At 36.9% G+C, this 27203-nt stretch overlaps 3 protein-coding genes across 3 annotated transcripts in view; all 3 read right to left on the minus strand.

Moving 5' to 3' along the window:
- The window catches only part of LOC137715172 (GABA transporter 1-like), a 39275-nt gene that overhangs the window by 11976 nt on the left and 96 nt on the right, over positions 1-27203 (minus strand). The window lies entirely within an intron of this gene.
- LOC137714347 (uncharacterized) lies at positions 12954-14123 on the minus strand. Its single transcript, XM_068453586.1, has 2 exons — positions 13342-14123; positions 12954-13236 (listed from the first exon to the last, which is right to left on the minus strand). Exons 1-2 carry the CDS (start codon positions 14121-14123, stop codon positions 12954-12956), a joined length of 1065 nt encoding a protein of 354 aa, XP_068309687.1.
- LOC137715174 (GABA transporter 1-like) lies at positions 14432-27148 on the minus strand. Its single transcript, XM_068454413.1, has 7 exons — positions 26986-27148; positions 25796-26026; positions 16727-16824; positions 16158-16344; positions 15836-15966; positions 15224-15457; positions 14432-15140 (listed from the first exon to the last, which is right to left on the minus strand). The coding sequence occupies exons 1-7, from the start codon at positions 27107-27109 to the stop codon at positions 14760-14762; spliced, it is 1386 nt and encodes a 461-aa protein (XP_068310514.1). The 5' UTR covers positions 27110-27148; the 3' UTR covers positions 14432-14759.

Genomic DNA, 27203 nt, shown 5'->3' on the forward strand with positions numbered 1-27203 from the left:
TTTGGTCAAAAATATATATATTTTTTTAATTTTCGATAAATATTGTAATTGTTGTAGAATAGTGGATGTCCACTCAAATAATTAAATAATGGGCCCTTCAACTGTTTATTGAAGCTTGCCTCATACGACTCCTATTTTCTATATAAATACAAACTCCACACAACATCAAAGAGACAAGTTCACGACAGAGGAAGAGAGAGAAAAGAGGAAGAGGAGAGGAAATAATAGAGAGAGTTATTTTGTATTCCTATAATTCTAAATTATAATGAAAGCACCACTGCTGCTCCGAGGACGTACTCCAGTCACACTGACTGTAGAGGAACCTCATAAATTTTGTGTCTTGTTTTATTTATTCCACTGCACACACCGTCGATTTACAACACGTTATCAACACGAGAAGCTCTCATGTCAATGCAAAGCACAACGCCATAAATCAGGTGAAGCATTATCTACCTCTCACCTTCGTCAGCTAAAATCTCACAGAATAAAAGGTATGTCCATTTTCTGTCTCTCCCACCACGCTAGAAGCGTCCCATTGAATTTCGGTGAGAATTGAAATTTTACGACCTATAGTCGTAACGAGATGAGAAAACTCGTATTTGATAATTGGTTTCTAGAGATCTAGAAGAATCTCATCAAACTTAGAAACCCAGATCGCGTTGTTTTCAACGGATCTCGAGGACTCCCATGAATCCTCAGTTGTCTGAGATGGTGATGGCAAGACTAACTCCACACAGGCCTCCCTCTCTTGTGTCTCCATCAACCCCGCTGTCCTCTATCTCTCTGTATGGAGGTTCTTGCTTCGCGATGCCATGTTCCCTAGGTCATGCAAGAACAACGCCAGTCTCTGGTAACCTTTTGGATTGAATTGAATTTGGGCAACCTCCATAACAAGCCAACTGGCCCTGTGTTTCGAGACTGACAGAGAACGAAGAAAAATAATAGAAAAGGGGGATTGATGGAATGGTAAGGCACCTGTGAAAAAAAAATGGTTTGGAAATGTGTGGTGTTGACTGCACCCTAAGAAAAATAATAATAATAAAATATAAAGGGATTTGAATGGTCCACGGCACCATTTGGTCAAAATAATAAATAAATAAATAAAACAAATATAAAGGTTTCTGTTGGTGCATGGCACCTTGCTGCAGAAATAAGAAAAGTAATAATAAAAAGGTTTGAATAAGTGTTGACAAAAGAAAGAAAAATAATAAATAAAAGGAGGTCTGATACTTCTTGTTATTTATGTGAATTGGTGTTGGTTTAAAACCCTTTCACAAGTTCTATTTACTTTAAAGCAATTTATTTATCATTGACGGTTTTACCGCCTACTGCTTTAAGTTTTGATTTATGTGAATGGTGCTGAATTAAAGCCCTTGTCACAAGCTTTATTTACTTAAATGTAATTTATTTACTATGGCTGGAATTACTGCCCATTGCTTTAATTTATTTATTGTACTTATCTTTTGTTACGATGAGTATATACAGGACTTGAAGTTTCATGATCAGATCAGAACCTGCAATTTCTTAATCCTCATTATATAAAAATGATTGGACCCAAAGTTCCATCATACAAAAAGATTGGGCATGAAGTCCCTTGATCCTCAGATCAAGACATAAAGTTCCTTAATGAGTACAATAAGTTTGAAGTGCCGCAGTGCCTCAACTTAATTGTAATAAAGGCAAGAAGAGTCTCAGTCCACACCAGAAGTTCCTTATCTCCATACTCAAAATGGTTTAGCATAAGTATTAATTAAGCAGATGAAATTGATTACCTGCGCTCTGCTCATGAAAATGAAATTGCCAAGTTTCTACATGGGGACATGTCATTTTACATGATGTAATATTAATTCGGTTGAGACTTGTTACCAACCATCAATACTTTTCAGTACAACTCGTGTTTGGGCATAAGCCAAACATTACACATTTACGAGTTTTTGGTTGTGTTATCTATGTGCCTATTGCACTGCCACAATATACTAAAATGAGGCATCATCACAGACTAGGAATTTATGTTGGATTTGATTCATCATCTATCATTCAATATTTTGAACCTTTGACTGGGGATATGTTTACTGCGTGGTTTGCGGACCATCATTTTCATAAGACAATTTTCTCACCATTAAGGGGAGAAAATAACATCGTTCCAGAAGAACAATGAGAAAATATTATTCCAGAAGAATGATAAGAAAAGACCGTTCCAGAAGAACGAAGAGAATTTGTCTTATTTTGATTCACGAAGCAATCAATATGAAAATGAAGTAAGAATAATTGAATGATGTGTTAATCAAATGCCAGATGCATTTAATGATGCAACAAAAGTGATGAAATCACATATACTTGCTTCAAATGTGCCTACAAGAATTCATGTCCTTATTGGACAATATAATGAGGCAGTAAATGATTTATCTGTTGCATGCCTAACGCGTGGCAGACCCTTAGACTCAAAAGGTTCAGTCATTCGAAAGAAGAAGAATATGACACTATCGAACTATTGCATTCCCGAAGCATAATAACTTTTGCATGCTAGAAGCATGATAGTCGCCGCATGGATACACGCCGCAGAAAGGACAATCCACAGACATGGGAATGTTGGTGTCTCATGCATGAAGCATGGTAGAAATATATGTTCCAATGACTCAACTCCTGGAAGTGGAGCTTACAATCCAAGCTTTATAACACTCAAGGAGAGGTTATGATCCGCATTCTCTAAATTATGACTATCCTACAAGAAATAGTGTAATGCCCTTGAAGAGGCAATGGATATCCAAAGAAATGAAAAGCTTTTATGCATGCATATGCGCATGCACATGAGAATATAGGATCATAGACTGATGATAACCAATGGTAATGTTGGTTTTTACAAGTAACTACTAAATTCTTCAATGAGCTCTGTTGATATTGAGTCTTGTTCTTTTTCGTAAACAAAATTATTGGCCAAAATGGAGAAAGGCAATTCCATTACAATTTTGTAAGAACGTGGAAAAATAAACCTATATACTTGAATACAATACAAATAGCCGAAAGATGTTGAACCTAGAAGGTTACATATGGGCATTTGTAATACCGTGAAATACACTCACATGATATGGCACAAGGTTGTAAAGGAGTTCATATGAATGGAGAATATATACGAAGGGTTGTACGCCGCCCACATGATGTCTCCATTAGTCAATCCCTTAAGAATACATGGGAGCAAATTGCTCTGTATAAATTCCAAAGCAAAATGTGTCATGAACTGTAGAAAATCCCTAAAGGATTCATATTGCTTGAAGAAAGCCCTGAAAAGGTAAAACATAAAATATGTACTCAATACCAATGGATGGTATAAATTGCCTTAGCGAGTACTATCACTATGATATTGTTGCAACATACTAAAATCTCTTGCAAGAGTCAATGACATTAGATTAGGACTCCTGAATAGTCTAGAAAGATTATAAAGTGTTGATAGGAATATTGTCTCGAATTGCAGATCGAACAATATGCCAACACTAATATTATCCGTGATGTTTATGATATTAAGGAATCTTATGGATTGAAGATTATGAGTTAAATACATAAATGATTTAGACACTAAGAATGATCATTTATCTTCAATAGGGTAAAGATAAATTAATATTTGGTCCAGAAGTACCACATCTTAGTGAAGTATATGCTTTATTGTATTTAGCACAATACATTGAATGAAATAAAGCTTATCGATTGATATCTCAGAGAAATTACAGACAAGTACATGCACATGAGTTAAAACAAACAGGATGGAGCGTTCACAAAAGTTGCTCATGTGACGCGTCAGTACTCGAAAGTACCCCAGAAAGGGGAGGCGTCGGAGGTTGATTATTTGGAGCCTCTATACTTGGTAAAACTCCGGATGACAAAGGTAATAGGTGCCATTGGAATAAAGCCTCGAACCTCTAATTGTCACTTTGAGTCTGATTTTCGGATTCCAGCAGCTAGTCAAGCTTTCTTTTCATGCTTGTTGACTAATTATTTGTAAGCATGTGTAACACTCTATGCTCGTGCTTGAGTCTTCTGATCTCTTGTTTAAGACTTGCCACCTCAGCTATCAATGATTCAACTTGGCGAGTTCGAGCAAGTAGGCGTTGGCCTATATTGGAAACAGAGGCAGCACACTAAACACTGAGAGCTAAGGAGTCTTGACTGGCCGATTCATTAGACCGTTTTGAAAGGATTCTATTATCCTTTGGAGTGAGAAGATTCCTAGCTACCACTGTAGCGGTTATGTTATTCCTCATCACAGAGTCTCCAACTGTAAGAGGCCATTAAAAGATGAGAAGAATGGGCACCATATATTATCCTGACATGACTCGTCGATATCTCTCTCAAGACTTAAATCTAAACAAAGGTTAGATGGGCAAGCCATTTTCAGAAATGTTGAAGGAAAAATGAGGTTAGATAAAATCTCAAAAGTGCAAGAAGAGGAAAATTCTACATGCAATAGTTTTCCGAGCATACATTTTGAGCATCATTGATGCCTCTATAAAAAGAAGAGGCAACAGAGCCACTTGTTCGGAGATCGAAAAGGCACTGCTCTCTAAATTTCAAAAGCCAGATTTCCTAGATCAAATTCATCAACATTTCTCAGACACAATCTTAGCTTTTCAGATATCACAGGCAACTTTGTCAAAGATTTTTGATAAAGTTGAAAACACGTAAATCTTACTGTTCTAATTACACCACAGTTGATGACAAGAGTAAAGGCACAACATTACTACTTGCTATTGGGAAATTTTTATATACGTTCGTTCTCCATAACAAGGTAGACCTACAAGAATACCTAACTTTTCCTCATCTTCGAGAATGTATCTTCAACAAAGCATCTCACAATACTCAGTTTTCTTTCTCTCCGAGAATACCTTTTCAAACAAGTCACACCATAGCAAGAGTAGCTCGTATCATCAGGGATGAGAGCAGGAGTATCTCATATCATCCAATCTCCCTGCCACTTTCTTTGTCCTTGTTCTCACCTGCAGGATAAGGAGAAAGAGAGCAATCAGTCACCACATGGAATCAAGCTCCCGATCTGGAACTGATTACCCGGAACTTTTGCCCGGTTGATTACCTTGCATTGTTCTCGAGTACCCATTTTCAACTGTTGATATGATGTTGGCTATTTACACTGAAGCTACCAAGCATGATGAGTCGCTGAGAAGTGATGTTCTGAAGGACCATTCAAATGCAAAGGTTGCATTCTACTCCTGCATCAGGGGACAAATACTGCAAGAGAATATGTCATACCTGCATTGAGAAAATACCACTTCTGCAAAGGGAACAGATAAGGCAAGTGAAAATGATACATTGAAGCATGTGGAGACAAACACAACAAAGCACGTGCCGATTCATCCCTGATGGAGCCGAAGATCACTTGTCATATGAAGCCACTCGTGGTCCCATTTCATTTAAGAACAAGTCCCAAGGCCCTTGAAGAAATCACAAGTCTGATTCAAGATCAAGTGTCCATCACCCTTGAATCAAATTCAGCTCCAGATAAAAGGGGTAAATTCAGACCTTTGGAGGAAGTCTAGCAGAAGACCCTCCAACCAATTCAAGAACAAGTATGTGGAAAGTTAACAAGTAAAGCACCTATTTCGGGAACTCTTCTTGCTAAGAGACTGAAGCACAATGATCAACTATCAACCTAAATGATTTGAAATCAATGGGAGATACTCATCAGGAGAAGTGTCCAAAAACAAATTAAGATTTTAACGAGTCAATTGAAGACTTGTGGCCATCCAAGGGGGAGTGTTGGAGAACAGTGGATGTCCACTCAAAAAATTAAATAATGGGCCTTTCCACTGTTTGCCGAAGCTTGCCTCATATGAATCCTATTTTCTATATAAATACAAACTCCACACAACATTAAATAGACAAGTTCACGATAGAGGAAGAGAGAGAAAAGAGGAAGATGAGAGGAAATAATAGAGAGAGTTATTTTGTATTCTTATTATTCTAAATTATAATGAAAGCATCATTGTTGCTCTGAGGATGTACTCCAGTCACATTGACTATAGAGGAACCTCGTAAATTTTGTGTCTTATTTTATTTATTCCACTGCACACACCATCGATTTACAATAGTAATTAAATTCTAAAGAATAATTAATTAACCAAGCAAAAGTATTTAATTATAAAATATATGAAAATGTATATACAAGATGTCCGAAAAAAAGAAGAAGAAAAACTACAAGTGAACTAGGTTTAATACATCAGGCTACTGGGTATTGGCAGGGCAAGGTGGCTCTGAGGTCGAAGGTGAAACAAGATGAGGTGCTGGTAGCGAGATTTGGAGGTTGGACATTTGTATGGCTTTTACAAGGTCTCTCACCGTCCCGACATAGGACCTCATCTCTTTGCCCTGGGCCCTTAGCTAGGCCCTCATCTGCTCTTCTTGGATCGCAACTTGGCCCTTTAAGGTTGTCACTTCCTCCTTCAATGCATCGACCTCTGCTGTGTTTAATCACAACAATTAGTAATCAAAACGACTAAACAAAACAAATAACCAAATCCATACTCCCTTGCAAACAAAGCCAATCAAAGTTAGTACCTCTACTTATTCAATGCCAATAATGGGCAGATCAAATTTTACAGGAAAAGAAAATTAGTACTTATCAAAGCATTGGTCATTTCCCAAAAGATCAGACTCTTCTAGTTTATCCTTTAGAAATCTACGTTCCAATAATAACTACAGTGATATCCGTCTACACTTAATAGTTTTTTTTTTCTCAACAAAGAGATGTTTAAAAACGTAAAAGGACTTCCATTCAAAGGTCAACCAGATAACAAGCACACATAACTCAAAATTCTTCACCCCTGTAACTATGACTTTCTAATAACAGATCCATACAAACATTTGGAAACATAAAAGCACTTCCTTTATCCAAATTCTTCAACAAGAGTTGGTGCTTACACAATAACTAATGATTTTTTCAACATAGCATCATTAACCACTGCCGCCAGACCCATACTTCTTGTTCAAGTTATTATACACTACCTAACACACAAAAGCAATACCTGTGTCCAAACAACAAATGCTAATACCAAACTAAAAACCATAAATCATCATTCCTAGAAAACAACTTTTATTTTAATATTCAAATTCATGAAATTCTCTTTAAGCCAAACAATTGCAGAGAACTTCGGGTCCTCCATAATTCGGGGCAATTTATCCACATTTCCTACCCAGGTTTTATTATGAAGTAACTAAAATGCTCCATTGAGTTGTCAATGATTAATCTTGTTTAAGTTTCTTCTTTAATTTGCTTTGGCGTTTTCATTTCCAAGCACTGACCTCGTATTCAATGGAGCAATTACAAAAAATATGCAATTATTTTTTCATAGACCTCACCTACCAGAGAAAAGTTGGTGTAATCTTATTCAAGAACTGTGCCCTACTCACTCAGTTAGTTTACACTCTCACTCACTTCCCAGTTTGTTACTCCATCATTTGCTCTAGGATTGTGATAGACAACAACATAAGTAGTTATATACTACTTATCAACTTGACAAAAACCAATATTCTTAACAAACTTACGTCTTATTAAGAAATTATTAGTTTTTAACTGAAAGAAATCTGTAAATTATCAAGAAGATGCCAATGGCAGATCTATAGGGAGAGTTTCTTTCTTTGTAATTTGTTGACGGTCCAAGCTAGAAACCCCCACCTTCAATACATACTATCATCCCAACCATCCCATCACTATAAGTTTAGGTGTTGAGTATCTTTTTCTACACAAGCGACAATGGAAAGACATAATCAGACCTAAAGTCTCAAATGCAGAAATAATTGTTCTTAATCACTTGAGTTTAAGTTCGCTGCGAACCTACAAAAATAGTGAAGAAAAAACGGGTATCATCCTAGCTAAGTCCTAGAGTGAAAATAATCGAATAGGACATTAAAATCGAGAATAAATACTCTTAACTACTTCAGTTACTAAAATCGACAATGAAATTATTTTACTCAATATTCTCATCGTAATCAAATCACAATCGTTAATCATAAATTCTACAAGTCCCTACCCAGCATGCACATTCAAAATGTAGTTCATATGCCAATCTTGTCAAGTTTTTCTTGTACCTGGAAACAAATTGATACCAGTCCAAGGAGCTCAACTCATGCAACTACAAAACACTGAGGGTGGATGGATGGGGGTGTTAATGTCATGGTCCCAAACAAACAAAATGGATGATGCTATCGAAGATGGATGCCCAGAAATAATTGAACAGTGCCCAAAAATTGTTAGCATTTTCCTCCATGTTCATACACAAAACACACATACAGATCAACAAAATTGCAAACACTTCAGACAATTAACTCGAATCACATCACGAAAAAAGCAATTTGACCTTAAACCAAAACCAACATCCAATTTTATCTGGAGATTTCGACAAAGTACTTAGAAATCAACATGCAATTTGAGCTTAAACCCTAAATAACAAAAACCCATCGAAAATAAAAAACCCTTACCTTGATTTTGGTACTTGATTCACTGCGGCTTCGAGGGCATGGCGGCTCGTTGTTTAGAATGAGAAGGAGAGATTCGCGTGGTGGTCTGGGTTCAAGATTTGGGGTTCACGGGAAAGAGAGAGGGGGAGATGAGCGAGAGGGAAGAAAGAAAGAGTTGGAGGTCTATAGGAAGAAAGCTTTGGGGTTCAAGATTTGGAGGTGTACGGGAAAGAACTGGAAAATTGAAAAAAAAAGGCCTATTTTCCACTATTGCACCGCCAAAATTATCACAACTGGCGCGACGTAGGTATATAATTTGATGTTGCGCAAAGTGGAAATGCATGCATTACAAGGGCTACGCCCTTGATAATGTTTCCTCCAAAGGCAAAGAACGATGAGATATGTACTTCACCTGCATCTGCTCTCTTGGAAACTCCGGCCAATAGTGGATCAGGTCATCTCATTGGTGCAAACAGCATCAATCCTGTTCTTTACCAAGTTTGGTCAGAATGTTAACCCTGCTTCTCCACCATATTTTGGCCAGAATGTTAACCCTGCTTCTTCACCAGGTTTTAATCTGAAATTCAATCCTGCTTCACTACCGGGTTTTGGTCAGACTGTCCTGCAGTCAATGCTGGGTCCAGGAACATCTATTGGCATCATCCCTTTTGTTCCTTAGACATAGGGGTAGCTCTATTTTTGTCTCTCTCTCACATACGCGCACACACATACAAAGTCACTGACAAGGGTATACTGATATCTTTTGTTTCAAACTTGTTCAAATCTATTCTGAGCTTTTGACCTGAAGAAATGTTTTATTTAGTTTGCAAGCCCATAATGCAAGATTTCTATTGGCGTTTGATATGCCCCTAAATGAAACCTTGGACTTGTTATCGTCGTTGTTTTTATGTTGTAACTTATTAGGGATTTTGCGCTTTGGTTTAGGGGTCGGTATTTTGAACTTGTTGTTGCATGAGGATAGCTTAAGATTTTATGATAGGAAACAGACATGAGATCAAATTTCTAATGCAATTTTATATCTTGAGACATTTGAAATTAAATCATGGATATTTCTGCAGTAGAGATTATTTCGCACCTACTTTTGCAAAGATGGCACAACATCATACATGGACGCATTATATTGTGTTGATTTCAACCATTTGTTAGATTGCAGATTGTCTTGTAAGTGTGAAGTATTTTTACTAAGTTATGCAGGATAACAATAAGAAAAAGGATTGAGGAATGCGAAAGTTCTTCTTCTCTGCAAAAGTTGTCGAGAGAAAATATATTTTCTACTACTTTGAATGAGCACGCACACATACACTCTTTTTACAATCATTTTGCCTTAGTTAGATCCAAAAACAACACATTTGATCTCAGACACACATCTAGCTAACTTTTAGGATCACTACACATGGCTAATTTAGCCTTACACATTTGAGCCTTACACTTGTCATTTTGAAGACTAAGTGCATACACAATTAACATTAAAGGACTTCTTATTCACTCATCAGCTCATTACTTACAATTCTACACTCCCCTTTAAGTTTTGAGCTGATTTTACTCCAAGTTTATCCCTGAGATAGCAGAACCGATCCTTAGCCAATGACTTTGTGAAGATATCTGCTAGTTGCTCATTTGTAGGACAATAGACAATATCAATGATCCCTTCTTGTAAAGCATCCTTGATGAAATGATATCTTCAATCAATGTGCTTAGTTTTCTAGTGAAACACAAGATTCTTTGTGATAGCAATTGCAGCAGTATTGTCACACTGAAGTGGAGTAACCTCAGTTTGAAATTCAACAAAGTCCTCTAACACAAATCTTAGCCAAATTGTTTATGCAGTTGCCTCTGATGCACTAATATACTCTGCTTCAGCAGTAGAGAGAGCTACACAATTTTGTTTGATTGAAGCCCAAGAGAAAATTCCACTACCAAAGGAGAAAGCATACCATGTGGTGCTTTTACTATCATCCACTGAACCACTCTAGTCACTATCACAGTAATCGATTAGAATTGCATTTCTTCCCTTCACATACTCCAAGCCATAGTCAAGTGTTCCTTTGATATACCTGAGAACCCTTTTGGCAGTACCATAGTGTTTGTTGGTAGGGCAGTGCATGAACCTTGCAAGTAAACTAGCTGCATACATCACATCGGGTCTTGTAGCTGTGAGATACAATAGGCTTCCCACAATTTTCCTATATTATTCTTCATTTGCTGGACCACTTCCATCATCTTTGCTAAGCTTCTCAGTGGTAACCAAAGGTGTAGCAACAGATTTACACTCACTCAAGCCAAATTTGTCCAACAAAGATATAGCATACTTTCTTTGATGAAGAAAAATGCTTGTGTGTGTTTGGATGACTCCTATTCCCAGAAAATGATGCAAGAGCCCCAAATCTGTCGTTTCATACTTTGTCATCATATCACTCTTGAATTCCTCCAACATTTGTTGACTATTACCCGTGTACACAATATCATCTACATATAGAGACACAATTAAGATTTCTGCTTCACCTCTAGTTTTAGTGTATAGAGTGGCCTCACTTTGACTCTTCTCAAATCCACATTGAGTGAAATAAGAGTCAATTTCACTATACCAGGCCATTGGTGCCTGTTTTAAGCTATAAAAAACTTTATGAAGCTTGTACACTTTGTCTTCACTCCCCTTGACCACAAAACCATCTGGCTGTTCTACATAAACCTCTTCTTCCAGTACTCCATTCAAAAAAGCAGACTTGACATCAAGTTGATATAGTTTCCAACTTTTCTGTGATGCTAATGCAACTAATGTTCGAATTATATCAAGTCCAGCCACAGGTGCAAAGGTCTCATTATAGTCAACACCTGGTTTCTGAGCATATCCCTTGGCTACTAGCCTTGCTTTATTTTTCTGCAATGATCCATCAAGATTAAGCTTGGTTTTGAACACCCACTTAACCCCAATTATAGGTTTATCAGTGGGTCTGTCCACTAGCTTCCATGTTGCATTCTTTTCAATCATTTACAGTTCATCTTTCATAGCTATCATCTATGATTCATCCTTAGCTGCCTCATCAAACTTTTCAGGTTCTACAATGCAGAGATTGCATTGAGCTAGAACATCATCCAGGTTCCTCCACCTCAATGGCGTGTGATCAAAAGCTTGAGATTTTCTTATACTGCTACTCACATTACTTGCTGATTTATGAGAAGATAATAAGCTTGGTGTTTGGACATAGTTCTGACCTTCAGGAGTTGTTTCAAGTGATGTACCCTTAGGCATATCAAGTAGCTCATCATGATTAAGCATAGTTACATAATTCTCAGAAATCTTCTTATACTCCCAGGCTACATTTTCATTAAACACATCTCTCGAGAGTATAAGTTTCTTAGTAATAGGATCGTACACTTTGTACCCCTTTTCACAAGTGGCATAACCTACAAATATGCCCTTGACACTCTTTGCATCTAGTTTATGTCTTAACTCACTTGATATGTGTACATAGCACAAACAACCAAAGATTCTAAGATGTGCAATCCCTGGTTTTCGACCACTGAATGCTTTAAATGGAGTTATATCTCTGAGAGCTTTTGTAAGACACCTATTCAGTATGTAGACAACTGTGTGTAAAGATTCTACCCACACATAGTAAGGTAATCCTTTATCATGAAGCATGGCTTTTGCCATTTCAACTGCAATTTTGTTCTTTCTCTCTACAACTTTATTTTGTTGTGGAGTATAAGCCATAGAGAGTTGTCTTTGAATACCTTCATCTTCACACAACTTGTTAAACTCATAAGATGTGAATTCACCCCCTCTGTCACTTCTCAGACATTTTACTTTAAAACCACTTTGTAGCTCTACCATAGATTTGAATTTTCTAAAACAATTCAATGCATCTGACTTGTATCTGAGAAAATAAACCCACATCATTCTTGTGTAGTCATCTACAAGAAGCATAAAATACTTGTTTCCAACTATGGACTCATTTTGCATTGGTCCACATAGATCCACATGAATCAACTCTAGTGGGTTACTTGCTCTCCAAGCCTGATTCTTTGGGAACCACTCTCTATGTTACTTTCCAAGCTGACAACTTTCACACACTTCATCAACTTCTTCTAAATATGGAAGTCCATGCACCATTTCCTTCTCTTTGAGTCGTTTTAATCCTCTTAGATGCAAATGGCTTAGCCTTTTGTGCCAGGTCCAAGTAGATTGAGACAAGCTTGTTTTCAGAGCTATATGATCATCAGGCAAGAATGCTAAAGGATAACATCTATTCCTTTTCATTTCTACTTTAATTACAAGGCATTCCAGTGAAAGACCATAAAAAATACTGCATATTTTACCTCTAAACAGCAAATAATACCCATGTTTATCCATTTGTCCCACACTCAGTAAGTTTTCCTTCAATCCAGGTAAACACATTACCTCCTTGATGTATTTTCTGCCCTTACTAGTATCAATTACTAGAGTCCCCATTCCAGCTACATTCATAAGCTCACCAGTTGGCATTTGTACTTTGCCTACTACATTTGTCCTTATTTGTCCTTATATCAACCAACAATTTCTCATTTCCAGTCATGTGGTTGTTGCAACCACTGTCAACATACCATTCACCATTGACAACTGATTCAGAGATAGTGCTATTTGCATAGAACAAGTTTCTTGTCACCTCTATTTGATTAGCATTATTTGCCTTTTGAACTGATTTGCCTGCAATACACTCTCGAGCCCAGTGTCCAAACCTTTCACAGTTATAACATTTAGGCTTTCCCTTATACCTACACTCACCAAAGTGGAATTTAGAGCATACCCTGCACTGTGGTTTTGTGACTGCCTGACCCATTAACAGTGCATTTTGTGCAGGACTAGCATGAAATTTCTACTGGAACTTAGGTTTTGAATCCCATTTCTTGCCCTTATAATTCCAATTCTTCTGGAACTGAGATGGATCAGATTGAGCTCCACTTCTATTTTGTCCCTTTGGACTCACTGAGAGAGATGTAAATGCTTTCCCAATAGTATCAATAATATGCAAATCAAACTGTTGTTCTTGGCTCTTTAAGATTGCAATTACCTTCTGCAATTTTACAGTCTCCAAACATTTTGTATTTTCTATAACCAAACAGATAGAATCATATGGTTTACTTAGATTAATCAGAACCTTTTGCACAAGTCTTTCATTAGAAAGAGATTCACCGAATGTTTTCATCCGATTAATCAATTCATTCAGCCTTGTAAGATAACCAGATAGAGATTCATCATCTCGCATCCTAGCATACTCAAATTGTCGTCTAAGATTTTGAAGTTTTATTGATATAACCTGACCACCACCGTGATATTCTCCATACAACAGATCCCACACCATCTTACCTGAATCAGCATTGGCAATCTGAGGGAAGATCTGGTCAGAGACTGCATTTTGTATGATTCCTAGAGCCTTTGCATCCTTCATGAACACAATATTCATTTCTTCATCGACTATATCTACCGATGACTCTTCAGTTTCCTTCTTCTTCTTCTTCGAATCGGGGGTTGTAATCCCTTTTTCTACTAGATTCCATAACCCAAGAGATTTGAAAACCGTAACCATCTTAATTCTCCAGAACTCGTAGTTCTCACCGGAGAAAATGGGAGTTCTCACCTCCGAACTTCCAGATCCATACATCATTGGCCTAAATGATAATGAAACTCCGGCGACCTTCACCGAGCTTTGATTTAGCTCAGTGACCTCACAGATTCACACCCAGACTCAATTGATCCAACCTGGCTCTGAGGCCATGTAAGTGTGAAGTATTTTCACTAAGTAATGGAGGATAACAATAAGAAAAAAAGGATTGAGGAATGCGAAAGTTCTTCTTCCCTGTAGAAGTTGCCGAGAGAAAATATATTTTCTACTACTTTAAATGAGCACGCACACATGCACTCTTTTTACAACCGTTTTGCCTTAGCTGGATCCAAAAACAACACATTTGATCTCAGACACGCATCTAGCTAACTTTTAGGATCACTACACATGGCTAATTTAGCCTTACACATTTGAGCCTTACACTTGTCATTTTGAAGACTAAGTGCATACACAATTAACATTAAAGGACTTCTTATTTATTCATTAGCTTATTACTTGCATCTACTGTTGCAAGTAAAAATAAGAATCGCTGCAAATAGCATATACATAACATTATGCACACTGGAACAGCGATCAAATACTTTAGTTACAAGGGAAATCCAACCTAGGATCTACACTTCATCCAACTTGTCTATACCACTTGAGCGAAAGCAAGCAATATTTGCTTAATGGTGTTCATACATTAGCAAACAACCGATAAGTTTTGGCATCGAGGCTTATTTGTCTTACAGCAGCAATTGCAGCTAAAACCCCCAAGATTGAGAAAACCACTGCAATAGTGGTGTTTAACACGAAAATGGGGCTTCTTTTAGATGGCTTGAAGGTCAAGTTATAGAGCACAACAGGCAAGACAAAGTCAAGGGGGATGAAACCAAAAGCCCCAATAACCGCATTGATGTCCCCGAAAAATGGAATCATTGCTGCTATAATGGTTGCTAAGATGACAGACATCGAGCGAGATACTGCCCGAGGGATCACATTGCGCGCAGAGAACTCTTTGCTAGTTGGATCTGCAAATGCTCGCTCAAGAACTTCATTTGTGGGCTGGAGATAAACCTGCAAACCAAGCAAGTGGATTAGTGTTTTGCTCCATGTTTGAAGAAGAGATTTCGGGTGGTGGTGTTCGATTAATTTCTTACCACACCAACCGCTGATAGTTGGATTATGATGAAAAGGTTGATCATGAAGATGAACCACTTGGGCACCAAAGGTTTGCCATCATCCAAGAAGTTGTTAAGGATGAGTCCTTCAGATTGGTTCCCAAATGCCCAATAGCCAGAGATGGTAACACTGAAGAAAGTCATCGTCACAACTGCATAACAAACACAGAGTCCCTTGAACATCTTTCCCTTCACTGGTGGTGCTATTGTTGCCTATTACCAAAAATTTTACAATTATTAGTTCCGAAAATCCAAAAAATAAAGTAACATGTTTGAGCCTACTAGGGTGTGTTTGTGAGTAGTTTTGATCATTCCAAAAGCACTTTTGGCTGTTATTGGCTGAAATATGAAAAATTATTTTTCGGTTGGACTTTGGGTGCTTCTTGTACAAGGATCTGATAACGCTTTTCTATGTAATGATTTCAGGTAAATATGTAAGAAGCACTCGAGTTTTTAATAAAATAACTTATGTGCTTCTAACAAATCACCTCCTAATAAAAACACTTTGTTGCAAGTAGCACTTCCAAACATGTTTGGAACTAATTCCTAAGAATATGAGAGGGAAGTAAGGACAATTGGAATATTTTGAACCTGAATTTCTGGAATGATACCGTTGCCAAATGTTGTAGCAATGATGGCATTAGCATTAAAGACCCCAAAAACTCGACTTTGACTGTTGCCATTCAAGGAATAGTTCTTATGCGGCCCCTTGGAAGAACTTCCTGAAAAAAAAATTATATTCATTCATGTAAGTTTTCATCTATTCTAAATTATGGAAAGAGTGATATGAATTCGAGCACCTATGGGAAACATAGTTCTTTAGTCAACTTAACTATGCCCAAATAACCCACAAGGCAATGAACTTGATTTTAGTGACTGTATGTCCTGTTTGGCAATGTAGCAAAGACATTACCAATGTAGATGCAGGCAGCAGTGGTACAAGCACTATATGCTAGGCAAAGAAAGACAGACACCAAGTTGATGTGCCTGAGAGAGTGAAAAGATGGGATTTGAGCCAAAAGCAGCATTAAGCACCCAAATATGATCACAAACTCGTATAGCTTCATAGTCCCATTTGCGTTGGTCAGCAAGTAAACTGCCTGCATAATTATAAAACATGAAAGTTTTCAAACAAAAACAAAGTTGCCAGCTGAGAAGAATCATAATATAGATGAGTGGAAGCCTTAAAAAAAGTCTATTACCCAGTGAAAGAGTGAGTTGAAAATTTCTTCGTTAAGAAACAAAAAAGCAGTGTCACTTCCTATTAGAGTCTAGTGGTATCTCTCTCTACTTGTACGTACAAGATCTTAGATTCAAATCTTGTCGACTGCAAGTTTGATATCAATTTATTATGACTCGCTCATTGTGTGACATATCGTTAATTCGCCTCCTTTTAATGTGCATAATATCAACATGCCGAAACAATAAAAAACATTATAAAAAAAATAATAAAGAAGGTGATAAAAAAATTAATCAGATTACCTTCATGCATTGTCCTCCCAAAAGAGTACAGGCCACAACAGCGCCATAGCATACTAGGAATTGAATTGGTCCGACAAAATAACGACTCCATCTCGGACCTGTAAGATTCGATTTGTAACAATGACATATTGGCATAAGTTTTTTTTTCTAGTTATAATATGTGAAAGTATACATTTTAAACACTGATCATCCTAATTACTTTCTATTACTGTCTAATGATATTTATTTTCATATTTTACAGGTGAGATTTTTTAGAATCGATCATAATGGATTTTGAGTATCACATACCACTTAACACAGGAATGAATATGATCATTGATTCATTGCGGTACTTTTTTATCATGCTAAAATTAAGTTTTGGTGATTATATTTTTGGATAGAGTAGGTATGAATGTCAAACAATCAACCCGGACACATCTTCCGACATTAAAAAGAAAAATGTGACTTCATCAAAAGTTAATTGGTCATCAATATATCAATATTATTCAACCTGTTTTCTTGCTAAATCTTCTTTTCAATATGGGCAAACCCATTTTCTTTTGGTAAATAAAAATTGACAAGGGCCATTTGGCCCATTTCAAAGTTAATGGCAGGCAAGCCACATCCCACATGAGGAGAGGAAAATGCCTCTAATACACGTTAAATAAATAGAGCCTCTAATACACGTTAAATAAATAGAGCCTTGTTGAAAACATTGGTAGTATTAAAAATATTGGCAATGTTGAAAATGTTGGTAGATTAATGAATGCCGAAACAAATTTTTCAATACCCACACATAGTAATGTAGACTTTGGAAATGAAGGAGATCATATTTTTCAAAGGGTGTAATAAATACGTTTGGAGTTGCTTTATAAATAGTGTGCTCCGACTGCTATCAAAATACACAGAGAAAAAAGGAAAGATCAATAACATCAGTATCTATTCCTCCATCTTTTATTTGTCATCCCTTGGTGTTATAGTTACAGTGTGATATTTTACACCTGCTTCGCTCCTGTCATTAGTAAAGGTTATCTCTCTAACTTTTACCTATTTATAACACGTTATCAGCACGACTCTCTAAAATCTAACAATTTTCTCATTTCTCTTCGTCGAACAAAAGAAAGAAAAAAAAAGTTTCCTCTAACGATTTTACTGTTCATCTTTTTCATCTATCTCAACTGCTGGACATACCCTCATGAATAACTATTTGCACCATGCCTGCTTTTAGTTCTCAACCTAACAGTTACATATATCTTTGATTTCTTGTTTGGTGTAGATCTTGATTACTAACCCAGTGTTTATTTATGTTAATTTTACTGCAATCCAAGATGGTGCGATACAATCGCCCATCTTGAACTGCAAATTTATTCTTACTGCAATCCAAGATAGTGTGATATCATCGCCTATCTTGGACTGCAAATCTAATTTTATTGCAATTTTAGATGGAGCGGTATAATCGCCCACCCTATTCTGCATATTTAAATTTTCCTACTACTTGAGTGGTGCGGAATAATCGCCCATCCTATGTTATGTTATTTCAACAAGAATGATGCAATACAATCGCCCTCCTCATTCATCTTGTAAATCTCGAGCCTGAAGTTTCGAGTGCTTATCATTTTGGCCTGAAGATCAAAATGAAAAATTTGTAAGAACTAGAAGTTCCAACACTAAATAGCTCCATAATACATATTATTTCAGGTTCTTGCACATCTTAGTTTTCTTTCAAAAAAGAAAATGGCGAACTTGGCATAGCTTGATTTTACTGGGAATAACTACCTTACCTGGGTAATGGATACCAAGATCCATTTGGAGGCAGGGAATCTTGGAGAAACAATCAAGGAAGGGAACATTGCATCTTCTCAAGATCGGGAGAAGGCCATGATCTTTATCCCTCACCACCTTGATGAAGGACTAAAAAAATGAGTACCTAATGGTTGAAGATCCGTTAGCACTCTAGAAGGCATTGGGAAACAGATACAATCACCAGAAAACGGTGATTCTTCCAAAAGCTCGTTATGAGTGGACTCATCTAAGGATCCAAAATTTCAAGTTAGTGGCTGAGTACAATTCTGCGATGTTCAGAATTAGCTCTCAGATGAAACTCTGTGGGGAAACCATCACTGAGGAAGATATGCTGGAAAAGACTTTCAGCACCTTTCATGCCTCAAACGTGCTCTTGCAGCAGCAGTATAGAGAGTAAGGTTTCACTGAATACAACCATTTGATATCTGTGCTCCTGGTTGCTGAACAAAACAATAAGCTCCTGATGAAGAATTATCAGTCCTGACCTACTGGATTTGCTGATTCTCTCAAAGTGAACGCCACATCCTCTGGTGGCAATAATCACAAACGCGGACGTGGCCACAAGTAAGGACGGTAGAACGAGAAAGGCAAAAATCATGGTGTCCAGTTTCACAACCAGGTTCCAAGGCATAATTCAGGCCCGAGCTTTAAAAATGTGAATCGCCACAAAGGCAAAGCTAATATGAACAATGCTCCCAAAAACTCTAAAGGAGCTTGCCATAGGTGTGGTGGCAATGGGCACTGGGCGCGTACTTGTCGTACCCCAAAATATTTGGTAGATCTATATCAAGCCTCCATCAAGGAAAAGGGTGTTAAGACCAATTTTCTCAACCAGGCTAAACCAATAGATATACCTGATCCAGTGTGTGATTTATCAAGGCATTTGAACACAACCTACCTAGATGTCTCAGATTTTATTGTGGAAAGAGGGAATGAAGTATACCGGTCCGACTAAATCGTTTATGTTTGATGTACTGAACATGTAGTTCAAAACTAGCATTTCAAATTCAATAAAAGTGGTGTTTAAATTTCTTGTTATAACTTGCTTTTAACTATGATTCCCTTACTCAGAGAGCATGGATAAAAACTATGGTCATTCTCAAAACATGAGAAATGGTGGAGATATTTGTCTTGTAGACTGCGTAACCACGCATACAATACTTCGAGATCAAGAGTATTTCTCAAGATTGATGTTTACAAAAGTAAGGGTAACAACAACATCAGGCTCTTCGGATGTAATTGAAGGTTCAAAGAAAGCCCAGATTATGTTACCAAATGGAACATACAAAATGCATTGTACACTACTCGAAATTTGTTGAGTTTTAAATACATACGTTTAAATGGATACAACATTGAAACGAAAAGTGCAGAAAATGTGGAGTATCTAGGCATTACCTCCAATGAAGTGTATATTGGAGAAGTTGCATGGTTTAATGAGTGGATTGTATTATACATACATAAAGAAATTGAATCACATACTATTATGAACCATAAGTTCATTGATTCAAAAGTTTACATGCTTTGGCATAACCGTATGGGTCACCCAGGATCTACCATGATGCATAGAATCATTACCAACTATAATGGACATCCATTATTGAGCAAACACATGCTATCTCAAATGATAACCCTTGCAAGGCTTGTTCTCAAGGGAAGTTCATAATTAGACCATCACAATTAAAGGTTGATGCTGAATCCCCATCATTTCTGCAAAGAATTCAAGGGGATATTTGTGGGCCTATTCAACCATCTTGTGGACCATTCCGATATTTTATGGTTTTGGTTGATGCATCTACCTGATGGTCACATGTTTGTCTTTTGTCTACTCAGAATGTAGCTTTTGCGAGACTTCTTGTTTAGATAATTAAGTTGTGAGCACAGTTCCTAGATTACCCCATTAAGTCAATCCGACTTGATAACGCTGGTGAATTTACGTCTCAAACCTTTGATGATCACTGCATGACATTGGGCATTGATGTTGAACACTCTGCTCCTCATGTCCATACTCAAAATGGTTTAGCAGAAGCATTGATCAAGCGGGCTCAGTTAATAGCCTACACTCTGCTTATGAAAAAAAAATTACCAGCCTTTATATGGGGACATGCCATCTTACATGCTGCATCATTAGTTCAATTAAGACATATAGCCAACCACCAATACTCCTTAGTACAACTTGTGTTTGGACATCAGCCAAACATTTCACATTTCGAGTTTTTGATTGTGCTGTTTATGTACCTATTTCACCACCACAACGCACTAAAATGGGACCTCAGGGCCGATTAGGAATTTATATGGGTTTTGATTCACCATCTATCATTAGATATTTGGAACCCTTGACAGGTGATATGTTTACAGTTCATTTTGCTGATTGTCACTTTGATGAGACAGTATTCCCATCGTTAGGGGGGAGAAAAGACCATTCCAGAAAAATGGCAAAAGCTGACATGGGTTATTCCCACCTTATCTCATTTTGATCCTCGAAGCATTCAATGTGAAAATGAAGTAAAAAGGATTGTTCATCTTCAAAGTATTGCCAATCAAATGCCAGATGCATTTAATGATGCTATGAAAGTGACAAAATCACATATACCAGCTGTAAATGCACCTATAAGAATTGATGTCCCTGTTGGACAAAATAAAGTGGCAGTGAATGATTCATCTGGTGCACGCCTGAATCATGGTAGACCTCCAGGTTCAAAAGATTCAACCCATCGAAAGAGAAAGATAGGGGCACAACTGAATCCAAATGAAATCATTCAAGAAGAGAAAATGAATGACAAATCCACAATTCATGATTTTGTACTTTCAGAAAAAGAAAATGTCCTTGATGAGACACATGTACCCGAAGAAACAGAAGTACATAAAAGCAAAGAAATCTCCATAAATTATGCTTGTTATAAAGAATTGTGGGATCGAAATGAAATAATTATCGATGACATATTCGCATTCACAGTAGCCAATGAAATCATACTAAGTGATGATCTGGAGCCCTGCTCTGTTGATGAATGCAAACAGAGACAAGATTGGCCTAAGTGGAAAGATGCAATCCAGGCAGAATTAAATTCCTTCGAAAGGCGAAATGTTTTTGGACCAGTAGTCCAAACCCCACCTAGTGTTAACCCCATGGGTTACAAATGGGTATTCACAAGGAAACGTAATGAGAAAAACGAGATTGCAAGATATAAAGCACGACTCGTTGCACAAGGTTTTTCGCAAAGACTTGTAATTGATTATGAGGAGACGTACTCTCTTGTAATGGATGCAATTATGTTCCGTTACTTAATAAGTTTAGTGGTTTCAGAAAAACTTAACATGCAACTTATGGATGTCATCACCGCGTATCTATATGGAGAATTAGATACTGACATATATATGAAAGTTCCAAAATGACTTAAGTTGCCTAAAACAACTAACAAACCACAACGTATGCTCTCAATCAAATTAAAGAGATCATTGTATGGGCTGAAACAATCTGGACGATGTGGTATAATCATCTCAGTGAGTATTAAATCAAAGAAGGGTATACCAACAATGTCATTTGCCCTTGTGTGTTAAGAAATCCAACTCTGGATTTGCTATAGTGGCAGTATATGTCGATGATATGAACCTAGTTGGAAAACCTGAAGAGCTCAATAAAATTGCTGAATATCTGAAAAACGAATTTGAAATGAAAGACCTTAGAAAAACAAAATTTTGTCTCGGCTTGTAGATTGAGCATTGTGCTAGTGGAATTTTGGTTCACCAATCAACTTATATTGAAAAAATCTTGAAGCAATTTGGCATGGACAAGGCTTATCCACTCAGCACGCCAACGGTCGTTCATTCTCTAGATATTAAGAAAGATTTATTATGTCCAGAAGAAGATGATGAACTGGTCCTTGGTCCAGAAGTACCATATTTGAGTGCAATTTAGCACAATGTACTAGACCAGATATAGCCTTTTCAATCAACCTGTTAGTAAGGTATAACTCTGCTTCAACAATTCATCATTGGAAGGGAGTCAAAGATGTATTGCGATACCTTCGTGAGACAACAGACATGGGTCTTTTCTACTCAAAGAAATCCACAAATGACTAAGTCATTGTTGGATATGCAGATGCTAGTTTTCTTTCTGATCCGTATAAAACCGGCTCACAAACCGGATATGTGTTCAAGAATGGAGATACAACAATCTCATGGCGCTCAACAAAGCAAACATTAGTTGCTACATCTTCAAATCATTCAGAAATACTTGTTTTACATGAAGAAAGTCGTGAATGTTCTTGGTTAAGATCAATGATCCATCATACTCGGAATTCATATGGTCTACCTTCAAAGACAGACACTCCAACTGTCATCTATGAAGACAATGCAGCCTATGTTGCCCAACTGAAAGAAGGATTTATCAAGGGTGACAAGACTAAACACATATCTCCAAAGTTTTTCAGTGCACATGAGCTTCAAAAGGCTAAAGTTATTAAAGTCAGACAAATCCGTTCCAATGAAAATCTGGCAGACTTGTTAACCAAATCTCTACCAAAATGCATGTTTCAGAAGTTAGTGCAAAGTATCGGATTACGTCGACGTACCAATCAGATAAATTTGGAGAATGCGGAATCAGGGGTAGATAAATATCAGGGGGAGCATCCATGATACATGCATGTTGTACTCTTTTTACTTCGATTAGGATTTTTCCCACTGAGTTTTTCCTATCAAGGTTTTAACAAGGCAACATAAGCATACTATCCAGATAAAGTTGTACTCTTTTTCCTTCGCTATGGTTTTTTCCCACTGGATTTTTCCAAGCAAGATTTTAACAAGGCAACTAATGTTGATATGTGGGCATCCAAGGGGGAGTGTTGAAAACATTGGCAATATTGAAAGCATTGGCAATGTTGAAAATATTGGCAGATTAATGAATGCCCACACAAATTTTTCAATACCCACACATAGTAATGTAGACTTTGGAAATGAAGGAGATCATATTTTTCAAAGGGTGTAATTAATACATTTGGAGTTGCACTATAAATAGAGCGCTCTGACTGCTATCAAAATACACAGAGGAAAAAGGAAAGATCAATAACATCAGTATCTATTCCTCCCTCTTTTATTTGTCATCCCTTGGTGTTATAGTTACAGTGTGATATTTTACACCTGCTTCGCTCTTGTCATTAGTAAAGGTTATCTCTCTAACTTTTACCTATTTATAACAAGCCTCTATAAAATATTTATTTATAACCTTGGATTTCACTTGACTTATTTAATCTAATGACTATAAATAAAAAAGAGAGTGTAAAAATCAGCACTTTTTTTGTTTTTTTGGGATAAACGATAGTATCTACATTAAGGGGGTGAGAGAATGGACTAAGCCTCACATTGGATCCACCATAACGATGTGGTTCAACTTCACCTTTGACTAAAATCAAACCTATGACTTCTCACTTACAAGTGAAGAAGAATAGTACTAAACCATAATACTAAGAGGTTTCCTAACACATTTTTGACACTGGTTAACTAAATCTGGTGCTGGTTGTGTACATTATTGTCATTGATGCATCTACAGATTCTACACTTACAATTGCTCTCTATATTTCTTTAAGAACAAACAATATTTTACATTATTCTCCACTGAGAAAAAAAAGGGATGGGTTCAAGCCAAAATGCAACAAGTTGAAGAAAAAAGACCTTAACAATCATGATAATCTACCACTTACTAAAGTTGCTATATGTATTAATATCATATGTTTTATTTTGATATCAATATTTATTACTCATCAATCATATTCATATGCCTCTAGTGGGAGGAAAGAGACCACTAGCTTGGGCTACAACTAGTCAAAAACCCGTGTGAAGCTAAGATTAGTGCAAATATATGTAGGATAGGGCACCCATGATATGCAATAATAAACTAGTAGGCAATGTGGGTAGGCGATAGACTACATGGCAGCTATATGTCTACTCGAACTGCTCAATTTATAGCCTAGAGGATTGACTTTCTAGTGTAAAAATGTAGTTTTTCGTTAAAGTAAATAGTACCGAGAGCTTTTCGTTAAAGTTCCCTTATTAAAATTTAAACTTTGAATAACTTTAAAAATTACAAAGTCTACGTGGTGTGTAACTGAGTAACTATGAGTTAACTGTGTTCTTCTGATAAATGTGGGCGTGCCAACTTAAGACTGAGTTCAGCCAAACAAGTAGAATAGGTGTGGTGGTGGTGGTATTGGATGCGTTGCGACTTCTACATTTGAGCAACTACGGCAGAGGAAGGAACGTGTCTCAGCCTTGGATTCTAGAAATTGAAGAAATTATCAGCGAAGTTTAGGATCTACTGCACCAGGTTTTGTTGACTTAACTTTACTCGTGAAAGTACAGGTGCACCCGAGGTTTTAAGGGCAAAGGTACTAAAGGGAGATGAGAGTAACCAATCATAGAACACTTTACTTTGCTGGGAGGTTAGTGAAACGACTTCTTCGGGCAAAAGAATTAAGAAGTCTTCATCTACTAAGACTTGGATAGATAACCAACCAACTTAGAAGCGGTGCTATTTACTTGTCCAAACTATGCTCCTAAGCTATTTGATCATACTACTCCATTGTTGTTTACTTATTCAAATTGAAGATGTGTTGAGGGAAGGGTTAAGATTGTTAGTTTTTTTCTTAAGATGTGAGAAGGGTTTCACATAGAGTGTTTGAGTTTTTTGTTGAGTTGAAGGCTTTCATATTGTAGAACCTCTTATATTTATAGAGATGAACTTCATGATAAATAAGTCGCCTAGGCAGAGTCCATATAGGATTGTGTTTACTTGAATATTCTCTCTTTATCACTATAATCACTTCCTTAGTCAAAACTCATCTTTATCCAGTCCTAACATCTTTGATTTGAACCAGAATTCTGAACCTAACCCCTTTGTGCACTTAATTCATCACTATCTGATCAAGAATGAATTATGACTTTTAGAATAATTTGGACCTCATATGAGCCATCCTTATCATTGGCAATTTTAATTCACTGAGGACTTTATTGAGCCTCACTTAAGCTTAATCTTCCCACGATCTCACTTAAGCTTACTGGTATTTCAGGCCCAAACAGAACCCTAAACTGTAAATGTTGACCTTAAGACTTTTGCAACACCATATCTACATGTCAAGTAAACTTATAAATATAACAACACTTTAACTCTACTGCAAGTAGTGGATTGTCATGTACTGATAGTGTTATTGCTAGTAATAACATTAAAAACTTATTAACGACAGGTGCACATAATTAAGAAATGAGAGGCCAAAAAAGGGTCTTCAAATTCGTACGTACCTAAAATGTCATGAGCCATGTCTCTGAATCGTAGATGGCGATGACCCAATTGAGCATAGTGTTCAAGAACCAAAGAGATTAAATTGTACGAATAGAAAGTAACTAATGCTCCGATGACTAAACACAAAATTCCGGCCTCCCATCCGAGGAAGGTGAAAGCGTACGGCAAACTCAGGAGTGCCGGAGCAACAATCGATGTTGTCAAGTGATAACCGCAGTGCACCCATGATCCTACATTAACAATATTACTAATTCAAATATTCTTTTTACTTCTTTCCCCCATTTTATATAACAATATTATTTGAAGCTATTTATGAAAAATGATACTAGAAAATTTCAACACAAATAAAAAGACTACAAATAGACATGGAGCAAGCGAGACTATTTCTAGATTAGTTATTGCTAAAAGCATGATAACAGTAACAAAAGTATTAACACTTTTAGCAATAAGTACGCCTGAAACAATCACACTTACTTTGCGATTGTTACCCTTTTTTGTTGTTGTTTTGTTCTTAGCAGTTGCACCAATATATATCGTATCCCTAACATAAATAAAAATCTAGACGGCTAAAAATCTTATAAAACAAGATGTTATACTCGAGCACATATGTATGCACAACGCAAATTAAGTGGTACGTATGGTCAACAACTCAACATGTACAGTGGTGTGAGAAACAGTAACAACCAGAATTTTGAGCCGTATGAATTATGAGAGAGAGAGAGAGAGAGAGAGAGCAAAAAGGTGGAGAAAAAAAAATCAAAGGCGCCAATCAATGTGATGATGATGATAATGACCACGGTGGAAGAGATCATCACAATAATGATAAACAAACAGAAAATAAGCTTCCATTCTAAATCTAATTTTTTTTAATCGAATTACCAGTTATGGTTGAGAGAGCTGAAATTATTTAGCCAAGGTTTTTTTTTTAGGTCTAAGATTTATATTTTCGACACGCCTCTTTATACATGATATTATTTGAACTTAATATGTGTACATCATTATATATATTGAACAACATAAGATTACGTATACGAATTGTTGAACTCAATACGTAAATAAAAAGAAGAGGCTCATAATCATTTAAATCATTAGACAATAGTTTCTCTTCCTAATATGAATTCATACAACCGTAATATTCTGTATCTTATAATATGATATGAAGAATTAACAAAGTAGCTTATTTGTGCACCTTTGGATTTGAGAACAAAACGAGCACCGGCATCGAGTTGCTTCTGTTCGTGATCATGATCATCTTCTTCGCGGCCAACTTTTGCATCATCTACTACTACCGATGTTGGTGGCAGCGTCCCCATCTCTCTCTTCCGAAAAACAGAAAACAAAACCAAGAGCAACAAAAGAAGTGGGATGGGATCAGATCTTGAAGAGACTTGGGGTTATATATCTGCG

Source organism: Pyrus communis, chromosome 14 (genome assembly GCF_963583255.1).
Source record: "Pyrus communis chromosome 14, drPyrComm1.1, whole genome shotgun sequence".
In the NCBI taxonomy this organism is placed as follows: domain Eukaryota; kingdom Viridiplantae; phylum Streptophyta; class Magnoliopsida; order Rosales; family Rosaceae; genus Pyrus; species Pyrus communis.

Bases quoted from the DNA above. Each gene is read 5' to 3' on its own strand.
- LOC137714347 (XM_068453586.1), bottom strand. From the start codon at position 14,123: ATGTATGGATCTGGAAGTTCGGAGGTGAGAACTCCCATTTTCTCCGGT. The intron at 13,237-13,341 runs GTAGAAATTTCA...TGGTGAGTGTAG, and splicing joins GATTCAAAACCTAAGTTCCA to GTATAAGGGAAAGCCTAAAT.
- LOC137715174 (XM_068454413.1), bottom strand. From the start codon at position 27,109: ATGGGGACGCTGCCACCAACATCGGTAGTAGTAGATGATGCAAAAGTT. The intron at 16,825-25,795 runs GTACGTACGAAT...CGAATCTTACAG, and splicing joins CATGGCTCATGACATTTTAG to GTCCGAGATGGAGTCGTTAT. The intron at 15,458-15,835 runs GTTCAAAATATT...TTTTGGTAATAG, and splicing joins GTATCATTCCAGAAATTCAG to GCAACAATAGCACCACCAGT.